Source organism: Cherax quadricarinatus, chromosome 81, assembly GCF_038502225.1.
Source record: "Cherax quadricarinatus isolate ZL_2023a chromosome 81, ASM3850222v1, whole genome shotgun sequence".
NCBI classification, from domain to species: Eukaryota; Metazoa; Arthropoda; class Malacostraca; order Decapoda; family Parastacidae; genus Cherax; species Cherax quadricarinatus.
In genome coordinates, this window is record NC_091372.1 from 3948024 (window position 1) to 3960085 (window position 12062).

At 40.1% G+C, this 12062-nt stretch overlaps 1 protein-coding gene across 15 annotated transcripts in view; it reads right to left on the bottom strand.

Annotated features, from left to right (window-relative positions):
- The window catches only part of LOC128699776 (probable phosphorylase b kinase regulatory subunit alpha), a 353571-nt gene that overhangs the window by 33019 nt on the left and 308490 nt on the right, over positions 1 to 12062 (bottom strand). For all 15 annotated transcript variants that reach the window (XM_070102279.1, XM_070102274.1, XM_070102271.1 and 12 more), the window contains one exon: positions 785 to 949. In XM_070102279.1, coding sequence (XP_069958380.1) covers positions 785 to 949 — 165 coding nt within the window. The remainder of the gene's footprint in view (positions 1 to 784; positions 950 to 12062) is intronic.

Sequence of the window (12062 nt, forward strand, 5' to 3'; positions counted from 1 at the left end):
TTCATCACTCATTCCTATCCAACATGCTCACACATGCCTGCTGTATGTCCAAGCCCCTTGCATACAAAACCTCTTTTACTCCCTCCCTCCAACCTCTCCTGTGATGACCCCTACCCCTCCTTGTCTCCACTACAGATTTATACATCCTCCAAGTCATCCTATTTTGCTCCACCCTCTCTAAATGACTATACACTTCTGTATTTTTAACTTTATAGTAATAACTGCCATATAGGCAACTCTATTTTTAAAAAATAAAGAGATGTTGCCTAACAATTATTTTAAGAACATAAGAACATAAGAAAGGAGGAACACTGCAGAAGGCCTGTTGGCCCATACTTGGCAGGTCCTTTACAATTCATCCCACTAACAAAACATTTGCCAAACCCAGTTTTCAATGCTACCCAAGAAATAAGCTCTGATGTGCAAGTCCCATTCAAATCCAACCCCTACCGCTCATGTACTTATCCAACCTAAATTTGAAACTACCCAAGGTCCCAGCCTCAATAACCCAACTAGGTAGACTGTTCCACTCATCAACTACCCTATTTCCAAACCAATACTTTCCTATGTCCTTTCTAAATCTAAACTTATCTAATTTAAATCCATTACTGCGGGTTCTCTCTTGGAGAGATATCCTCAATATACTATGCTCTTCTTGTATGGGTGTGAGGCATGGGTTGTGAATGTTGCAACAAGGAGAAGGCTGGAGGCAGAGGAGATGTCATGTATGAGGGTACTACAATATTCAAGAAGCTGCATAGTATAACATCTGTTCAACACAAACCTTTTCTAGAATCTTCCAAATACGGGGGTAAAAGTTGCGAGGAACACGGTTGAGAGCTCCATCTAACCTGCGACGTCTCAGCCACTGACCGTATCGATCACTTTCACTGTCATCCGATTTTCCTTCTGCCGTTGTTGAACCAAGGAAACTACCTATTGCACTTTTCTAAAAGTTAGAAGAAAATTACATGAAGAACCGATACAAATTCAGTATATAAATTATTTTATGAAATGCAAGTACAGTGCAAAACCTGTACCATACTGGACTTCTTTGCACATTACATACTATAATTTGTTAAAGTCTGTATCCTTCTATAAAGGCAAACAGTGTTTAGTATAATATTCCACTACTCACCTGGTTAGGTATATGGACACACTTATTTTTGAGAGAGAAAAAAAAAAGTGTTGAAGGGAGCAGAGTGTTGGATCAGTGGTAATAAGAGTACAAGATTTTGCTGTTAAAATAGATACTGATTCCAAGTAACTCTGATCACACAAAAGTAGGGAACACTACTGAGCAGTGTATACTATTTACTGTATTTTATGCACATGTATACATCAACAAATGTTCTGCAGTTATGGATACTATTTTTTTTTTGTATTTAGCATGGATGATTTACCAGATTTCCATAATGACACTGGTTAGTCAGGTGTATAATCAATAATGGGGAGGGATTAACAGTATTGCATAAGCATACCTTGTTATATTTTCAGAGGTAGGACCATGATATCTTAATAATATGGGTCAACCTTCAAAGTGCCTTAAATTATTAGGGAAGAAAACCAAAGTTTTATTTAAGAAAATAATTAATCTTAAGTTTTCTGACAAGTATAACACTAGTCTAAATATGAAGCATTTCACTGCCACATGCACCATCACTAACAACTGATACTAACAGATGTAATTTCTCCATAAAAATAAAACTCCTCACTTAAGGTTTCATAATACTTTTAATAAGAAACCATATGGTGTTATTTTACTGCTGCCTCTTTAGCTAAACAAACCTGTGACAATCTACTGGTGGTCTATTCCTACGGTCTGTTAAAATGATCTTCAGGACAAGAAATATTGAACAAACTCTTTCACAACTCTCCAAGTGGATCCTAATCATTTCTACACCGGTATAACCTTGTATAATTTTCTGGCTAGGGAGACTATGTGTATACCTTGCTAACTTTCGAGTAGTATACTTAGCTAATTATCACAAAAATAATGATTCTGTGATTTTGTGTTCTCAGTTACTGGTATATATACCTTTGATATACCTTTGAAGAGTTTCGAGAGTTTGTCTACTCTCTGAGCCCGGCCATGGGCCAGGCTCGTCTGGTGACATATTTATATACCAGTATCAATGGCAGATGTAGCATTATAATTAATCAAGTACCTGTGGAAGGGTCTGTAAAATAATTACAAGGGAAATGTAATGTACAGGTCTGCCATCACAAATCCAGCCTCAGTGGGACCTGTAGTGTGCCGGATTATTGAGTTTGCCGGATTACAGGGTGGTTAGATTAGAATATACAGTGGACCCCCGCATAACGATGGCATCGCATAGCGATTTTTCCGCATAACGATTACTTTTATCGCAAAATTTTTGCCGCGCATACCGATTAAAAACCCGCATACCGATTTTCGTCCGAGACGCGTCCAATGTGCCCTCAGCCAGCCTCACATGTGCCGCTCCGTCCCATTGTTTACCAGCCAGCCTCCGCGGTAACATCCAAGCATACACTCGGAATATTTCGTATTATTACAGTATTTTCGGTGCTGTTTCTGGAAAATAAGTGACCATGGGCCCCAAGAAAGCTTCTAGTGCCAACCCTACACCTCAAAGGGTAAGAATTACTAAAGAGATGAAGAAAGAGATAATTGATAAGTATGAAAGTGGAGTGCGTATAGCCGACCTAGTCAAGCTGTACAAGAAACCCCAATCAACCATCGCTACTATTGTGGGCACCAGAAAGACAATCAAGGAAGCTGTTCTTGCCAAAGGTTCAACTGTGTTTTCGAAACAAAGATCGCAATTGATGGAAGATGTTGAGAGACTCTTATTGGTGTGGATAAATGAAAAACAGATAGCAGGAGATAGCGTCTCTCAAGCGATCATATGTGAAAAGGCTAGGAAGTTGCATGAGGATTTAATTAAAAAAATGCCTGCAACTAGTGATGATGTGAGTGAATTTAAGGCCAGCAAAGGTTGGTTTGAGAGATTTAAGAAGCGTAGTGGCATCCATAGTGTGATAAGGCATGGTGAGGCTGCCAGTTCGGACCACAAAGCGGCTGAAAAATATGTGCAGGAATTCAAGGAGTACATAGAAACTGAAGGACTGAAACCTGAACAAGTGTTTAATTGTGATGAAACAGGCCTGTTCTGGAAGAAAATGCCAAGCAGGACCTACATTACTCAGGAGGAAAAGGCACTCCCAGGACATAAGCCTATGAAAGACAGGCTTACTTTGTTGATGTGTGCCAATGCTACTGGTGATTGCAAAGTGAAGCCTTTATTAGTGTATCACTCTGAAACTCCCAGAGCGTTCAGGCAAAAGAATGTCCTCAAGGATAATTTGTGTGTGCTGTGGAGGGCAAACAGTAAGGCATGGGTCACTAGGGAATTTTTCTATAACTGGTTACACCATGCATTTGCCCCCAATGTGAAAAATTACCTAACTGAAAAGAAATTAGAACTTAAGTGCCTCCTGGTGTTAGACAATGCCCCTGGTCATCCTACAGACGTGGCAGAGCGACTTTATGGGGACATGAGCTTCATTAAGGTGAAGTTTTTGCCTCCTAATACCACTCCTCTCCTGCAGCCCATGGACCAGCAGGTTATTTCCAACTTCAAGAAACTGTACACAAAAGCTCTGTTTGAAAGGTGCTTTGTAATGACCTCAGAAACTCAACTGACTCTAAGAGAGTTTTGGAGAGATCACTTTAATATCCTCAATTGTGTAAACCTTATAGGTAAGGCTTGGGAGGAAGTGACAAAGAGGACCTTGAACTCTGCTTGGAAGAAACTGTGGCCAGAATGTGTAGACAAAAGGGATTTTGAAGGGTTTGAGGCTAACCCTGAGAATCCTGTGCCAGTTGAGGAATCCATTGTGGCATTGGGAAAGTCCTTGGGGTTGGAGGTTAGTGGGGAGGATGTGGAAGAGTTGGTGGAGGAGGACAATGAAGAACTAACCACTGATGAGCTGATAGATCAACTTCAAGAGCAAGAGGCCAGACCTGAGGAAACTGGTTCAGAGGAGGGGAGAGAGAAATTGAAGAAGTTGCCTACTACAAAGATAAAGGAAATCTGTGCTAAGTGGCTTGAAGTGCAAACCTTCATGGATGAAAATCACCCTCACACAGCTATTGCAAGCCGTGCTGGTGATTATTACACTGACAATGTTGTGAAACACTTTAGGCAAGTCATAAAGGAACGAGAGGTACAGGCCACTATGGACAGATATCTTGTGCGAAAGAAGTCCAGTGACTCTGAAGCTGGCCCTAGTGGCATTAAAAGAAGAAGGGAAGTAACCCCAGAAAAGGACTTACTACCTCAAGTCCTAATGGAAGGGGATTCCCCTTCTAAACACTAACACACTCTCTCCCCTCCTCCCATCCCATCAATCATCACCAGATCTTCAATAAAAGTAAGTGTCATTTAATTGTGCATGCCTTTTTCAGTTTGTGTGTATTAAAATTAACATTTCATGTGGTAAAAAAAATTTTTTTTCATACTTTTGGGCGTCTTGCACGGATTAATTTTATTTCCATTATTTCTTATGGGGAAAATTCATTCGCATAACGATTATTTCGCATAACGATGAGCCCTCTTGCACGGATTAAAATCGTTAACCGGGGGTCCACTGTACTTAACCCTTTGAGGGTCGACAGGCCCTCTCCGAAACTCGTTCTCAGGGTCGGCCAAATTTAAAAAAAAAAAAAATTATTTTCTCTTATGAAAAGATAGAGAATCTTTTCCCGATCATAAAGACACCAAAAGTTTGAAATTTGATTGAAAACTTACGGAATTATGCTCTCGCAAAGTTAGCGGTCACGGCGATGTTTACGCATCGGCGATTTTGCCCACTTTGAGCCCCATTTTCGGCCAATTTCACTGTACTAGTCGACAAAAAACATGAATATTTCGCTAGAACTCCATTTTTTCTATCGAATGGGTGCAAGAAACCACCCATTTATAAATTCAACTATCCAGTACAGTGGTCAGAATTTAGTAATTTTGCCAATTTCACACAAATTTCAAAAAATGCCAATTTCCGAATAGGGTCCAGAATAAACAAGAAAGACATTCCTGGCACTAAAATGACATTTCCTCTAGTCATTAGTCACGTCTCAAGGCCCCTCTTATATTCTTTTGCTTTCCACTTTGAATTTTTATTCTCACAAAAAATATAAGATTTACTGTTATGCAGACTACTGCATTAGTGTAAAAAATGGTATAAATATTATTGGTGCACTTGTAAAAGAATATTAGACTCACCAGTTGACGTGTATTGCACGCTTGGCACGATTTGTTTACTTTTGAAGTTTGGTAAAAATCGAACATTTCTGCTACTTTGAGCTCAATTTCAAGGCACCTTTCATTGTAAAACCAGTCAAAATCATCTCAATTTCTGTAAAATGTCTTCCATTCTATAAAATGAGACCAAGAAAACTAGAATACAACAATAAATACCATACGAAAATACACTGCAAAGTCGCTGATTTATTAAAAAAAAATGGTCAAAGTTTTTTTTTTCTCATTATGCACTGTGTGCTGCAGGATTTTTTTTAGACTGTGCACACTGACCACATAGACCCATTCTTTCATATGTAGGCCTACCAGCTTTCTCCCACTAGATTTGAGGCTGCTAGAATTTATGAGTACTAGTACGTCAAAAACCCCTACGCGTAAAACGTACTAGTACGACCAAAACCCTCAAAGGGTTAATAAAATTAACCAACTTGACTTACACAAGAAAGTTCACCGAACATCGGCAAAAATCGAAAATTTCTGCTACTTTGAGCTCAATTTCAAGGTACTTTTTGTCATGAAACCAATCAAAATTGTATCTATTTCTGTAATACATCTTCCATTCTATCAAGTGAGACAAAAAAAAAAAAAATGAGAATACAACCATCAAAACCATAAGAAAATATACCGCTAAGGGGCAGCTAATGGCTGAGAAGTAAACTCTGTTATTTACTGTCCAATTTTTTTAATTTTTGGTGTAAATTAGGAAGCATCTTTCCATCATACATTGCCCAAGTTTCAATAAGATAGCCCAACAAACTGAGAAAAAAAAATATTTACCAAAAATCATATATGGCAAGCCCAAGCCAGGTACACAAATAACCCGCACATAAAAGAGAGAAGCTTACGACGACGTTTCGGTCCGACTTGGACCATGTGACTTTGTCAACGGTCCAAGTCGGACTGAAACGTCGTCGTAAGCTTCTCTCTTTTATGTGCGGGTTATTTGTGTATCGTTCCAGTCACGGTATTGTGCCTTTTTGTTATTTATTTCCAAGCCAGGTACTGAAAATAAGTCAGTGTGTCTGACTTTTTTGGGTTATCCTACGTTCTTTATACATATGCTGCTATGTATGATAATCTGTGTAACTGTACATGTATTTATGTATACATGAATAAACTTACTTCTATTCTGTCGAATGAGCACAAGAAACCGCCCATTCACCTATTTCAACTACCCAATAAAGTTGTCAGAAATTGGCAATTTGGCCAATTTCACACAAATTTCAAAAGATGCCAATTTCAAAATAGGGTCCAGAATAAAAAATGCAGATATTCCTGGCACTAAAATGACATTTTCTCTGTTCATTAGTCACATTTCCAAGCCCGTCTTATATTATTCTTGCTTACTACTTGGAATTTTTATTCACACAAAAAATAGAAGATTTATTTTTGTGCAGATTACTGCATTATTGTAATTATTTAAACAATTATGTCAACCCATTTGTGACTGCGTACTGGAATGGCCAGTTGGATACGTATTGGAAGGTGACGTCATTTGTTTACTCTTGAACATCGCCAAAGAATCTAACATTTCCACTACTTTGAGCTCAATTTTGAGGTACTTTTCATAGTGAAACCAATCAAAATCATATCTAGTTCTGTATATCGTCCATTCTATCAAATGAGACCAAAAAAATGAGAATACAACCATAAAAAAAACACAAAAATATACCACTAAGGAGCAGCTAATGGCTAAGAAGTGAACTCCTTTATTTATGGTCCAATTTCTTTCATTTTTGGCGTACATTAAGAAGCATCTTTCCACCATACATTGGCCAAGCTTCAGTAAGGTAGCCCAACAAACAACTGAGTAAAAAAAATATTTACCAAAATCATATATGGCAAGCCCAAGCCAGGTACTAAGAAATAAGTCACTGTGTCTGACTTTTTTGGGTTACCCTAGGTTCTCTACACATATGCTGCTATGTATGATAATCTATGTTATCCCAGTTTTTGTTCATCACCTTGGTTTTCATCCGTCGTACTGAACATGTCCGCCTGCCCGCGCACACACAAAGCATCCCATGCATGCATTCTGAGCCAGTCTGGCTTTGTTTCTCTTTGAGTGAACATTACCTTGCACATTCATACGAAACATTTCATTACAATCCATTATTTTTGGTGCTTGTTTATCGAGTGCAACTGCTAAATAAGCCACCAAGAGCCAGAGAAAGTTCCGAGTGCTAGCCCTTCGACAAAGAAGGCGAGAAACACGATAGAATTCAAGAAAGAACTGGTCACCAAGTATGATAATGGTGTGGGCGTCATCAATCTTGCCAGGATGTATGGGAAGTCTTCATCAACGATCAGTTCCATCCTGGCGAAGAAAATAGAAATCAAGGAAGCTGATGTTGCGAAAGGGGTAAATGTGCTAACGAAACAGAGATCTCCTACAACTGATGATGTTGTGAAGTTGTTGTTGGTGTGGATCAGCGAAAAACAGTTGGGAGATACAGTGGACCCCCGCATAGCGACCTTAATCCGTGCAAGAGGGCTGGCTGTTATGCGAAATGTTCGCTATGTGAATGAATTTTCCCCATAAGAAATAATGGAAATAAAATTAATCCGTGCAAGACACCCAAAAGTATGAAAAAAAATTTTTTTTACCACAAAAAAATGTTAATTTTAGTACACACAAACTGAAAAAGGCATGCACAATTACATGACACTTACTTTTATTGAAGATCTGGTGATGATTGATGGGATGGGAGGAGGGGAGAGAGAGTGTTAGTGTTTAGAAGGGGAATCCCCTTCCATTAAGACTTGTTCTTCCAGAACAGGCCTGTTTCATCACAATTAAACACTTGTTCAGGTTTCAGTCCTTCAGTTTCTATGTACTCCTTGAATTCCTGCACATATTTTTCAGCCGCTTTGTGGTCCGAACTGGCAGCCTCACCATGCCTTATCACACTATGGATGCCACTACGCTTCTTAAATCTCTCAAACCAACCTTTGCTGGCCTTAAATTCACTCACATCATCACTAGTTGCAGGCATTTTTTTAATTAAATCCTCATGCAACTTCCTAGCCTTTTCACATATGATCGCTTGAGAGACGCTATCTCCTGCTAGCTGTTTTTCATTTATCCACACCAATAAGAGTCTCTCAACATCTTCCATCACTTGCGATCTTTGTTTCGAAAACACAGTTAAACCTTTGGCAAGAACAGCTTCCTTGATTGCCGTTTTCTTGGCCACAATAGAAGAGATGGTTGATTTGGGTTTCTTGTACAACCTGACCAGGTCGGTGATACGCACTCCACTTTCATACTTATCAATGATCTCTTTCTTCATTTCTATAGGAATTCTAACCCTTATTGCTGTAGGGTTGGAACTAGAAGCTTTCTTGGGGCCCATGGTCACTTATTTTCCAGAAACAGCACCGAAAACACTGTAATAATACGAAATATTCCGATTGTATGCTTGAATGTTACCGCGGAGGCTGGCTGGTAAACAATGCCACCGGCGGAACATATGAGGCTGGCTCAGGCCGCACATTGGACGCGTCTCGGACGAAGGCCGCTGAGCGGGTTTTTGGGCGCTATGCGGGGCAAAATTTTAGCGATCAAAGCGTCCGCTATGCGAATTGTCCGTTATGCAAGGCGTCCGTTATGCGGGGGTCCACTGTAGTATCATAGAGGCAATAATTTGCAAAAAAGCAAGGCGGTTGCATGCGGATTTCATAAAGAATATGCCTGGAACGAGTGCTACTGTTAGTGAATTTAAGGCCAACAGAGGCTAGTTCGACAAATTCAAGAAGTGATCTGGTATACACAGTGTGTTAAGTTATGGAGAGGGTGCAAGTTTGGACAAATGTGTGGCCAAAGAATTCATTGATGAATTCAAGGAGTACATAGAGGCTGAAGGTTTCCTCCCCCAACAAGTCTTCAATTGTGATGAAACAGGCCTCTTTTGGAAGAAAATGCCAAAGAGGCCCTACATCATGCAGGAGGAAAAGGCACTGCCAGGACACAAGTCTATGAAGGATAGGTTATCTCTTTTGTTCTGTAATACTAGTGGGGATTTCAAAGTGAAGCCTTTACTGGTGTATCACTCTGAAAATCCCAGAGTGTTCAGGATAAACAATGTCATCGAGAGTAAATTGTGTGTGATGTGGAAGGCTAACAATAAGGCATGGGTCACATGGCAAATTTTCATTGAGTGGGTCAATGAAGTGTTTGGTCCAAGTGCGAAGAAATCCCTCCTGGAAAATCAATTGCCTCCTGGTAATGGACAATGCTCCTGCTCATCCTGCAGACTTGGAAGACCAATTGTTAGAGGAGTTTAGTTTCATCACAGTGAAGTTCTTGCTCCCTAATACCACTCCTCTCATCCAGCAGGTCATTTAAAAAAACTGCACAAAAGCAATGTTTAAAATGCACTTTGAAGTGACTTCAGACACTGAATTGACCCTAAGAGAGTTCTGGAGGAATCACTTCAATATCCTCAATTGCATAAGCCTTTTAGATAAGGCTTGGCAGGAAGTGACTTCCAGGACGATGAACTTTGCTTGGAGAAAACTGTGATCAGAATGTGTCCAAGAGAAGGATTTTGAAGCATTTGAGGCCGACCTTGACAACCCTACGCCTGTTGTGGAATCTATTGTGGCTTTGGGGAAGTCCATGGGGGTTGGATGGGAGTGGCCAGGATGTGGAAGAGTTGGTGGATGACCACAGGGAAGAGCTAACCACTGAAGAGCTGCAACACCTGTAACTGAAACAGCAACAAATCGCAGCTGAGAAATCTGTCTCAGAGGAGGAGGAAGAGAAAGGGGAGAATGTGCCTTCTTCAGCAATTAAGGACATTTGTGTAAAGTGGAGTGAGGTGTAAAGTTTTGTGGAGAAATATCACCCTAACAAAGCTGTTGCAAGCCGTGTCTGCAACATGTTCAATGACAATATCGTGTCCCATTTTAGGCAAATCTTAAAGAGACGCCAGACAGACCTCTCTGGACAGTTTTTTTGTGCGACAGAGGTACAATGACTCTCAAGCTGGTCCTACTGCCAGTAAAAGACAAAGGGAAGTAACCCCAGATAGTGCCTTGATACCTTAAGTCCTTATGGAAGGGGATTTCCCTTCCAAACAATAAACTCTCCTCCCTCTCCCCTCTTTGCCATCTTCCATATGCCAAAAAGTCTCTTCAATAAGAGTAAAAGTGATTTAAATGTTCATTTATCCATTTCATTAGTGCTTTATATTTTTTTTTTATTAACACACTGGCCGATTCCCACCAAGGCAGGGTGGCCCGAAAAAGAAAAACCTTCACCATCATTCACTCCATCACTGTCTTGCCAGAAGGGTGCTTTACACTACAGTTTTTAAACTGCAACATTAACAACCCTCCTTCAGAGTGCAGGCACTGTACTTCCCATCTCCAGGACTCAAGTCCGGCCTGCCGGTTTCCCTGAATCCCTTCATAAATGTTACTTTGCTCACACTCCAACAGCATGTCAAGTATTAAAAACCATTTGTCTCCATTCACTCCTATCAAACATGCTCACGCATGCCTGCTGGAAGTCCAAGCCCTTCGCACACAAAACCTCCTTTACCCCCTCCCTCCAACCTTTCCTAGGCCGACCCCTACCCCGCCTTCCTTCCACTATAGACTGATACACTCTTGAAGTCATTCTGTTTCGCTCCATTCTCTCTACATGTCCGAACCACCTCAACAACCCTTCCTCAGCCCTCTGGACAACAGTTTTGGTAATCCCACACCTCCTCCTAACTTCCAAACTACGAATTCTCTGCATTATATTCACACCACACATTGCTCTCAGACATGACATCTCCACTGCCTCCAGCCTTCTCCTCACTGCAACATTCATCACCCATGCTTCACACCCATATAAGAGCATTGGTAAAACTATACTCTCATACATTCCCCTCTTTGCCTCCAAGGACAAAGTTCTTTGTCTCCACAGACTCCTGAGTGCACCGCTCACCCTTTTCCCCTCATCAATTCTATGATTCACCTCATCTTTCATAGACCCATCTGCTGACACGTCCACTCCCAAATATCTGAATACATTCACCTCCTCCATACTTTCTCCCTCCAATCTGATATTCAATCTTTCATCACCTAATCTTTTTATCCCCATAACCTTACTCTTTCCTGTATTCACTTTTAATTTTTTTCTCTGTTTTCTGTATGTGAAACTATATTTCTATAAAATGTATTTTTTGTTAATATTTTTGGGTGTCTGAAACGGATTGACTGGATTTACATTATTTCTTATGGGAAATATTCCTTCAGTTTTCGTCAGACTCTCTGGAACGAATTAAAAGCGAAAACCGAGGTCCCACTGTATATCACAGTTAGCCCTGTGCTATACTCTGTTTTCTCTAATATAATCCCCCAAAACAGGGATAGGAGGATGGTACTTGTATCCCATATCCTCCTCATACCTGCCAAGTATTATTCATTCTGGAGTATTTAACATGTTTTTATGTTATTTATATTGTTTATTATGTCATATTAGATCACTTTTGATAGGTAAATAAGCTGCAGTGTTGATATTAGTGTAATAAGGAGGATGACAAAGTTGATCCCATGTATCAGAAACCTTCCCTATGAGGATAGACTAAGGGCCCTGAATCTGCACTCTCTAGAAAGCCAGGAATAAATAAAGGGGATGTAAATAGTGTGCTGAAAATATCTAGCAGACAGGACTCGCAGCAATGGTTTTAAGTTGGAAAAATTCAGATGGAAGGATATAGGAAAGTACTGGTTTGGTAATAGAGTTGTGGATGAGTGGAA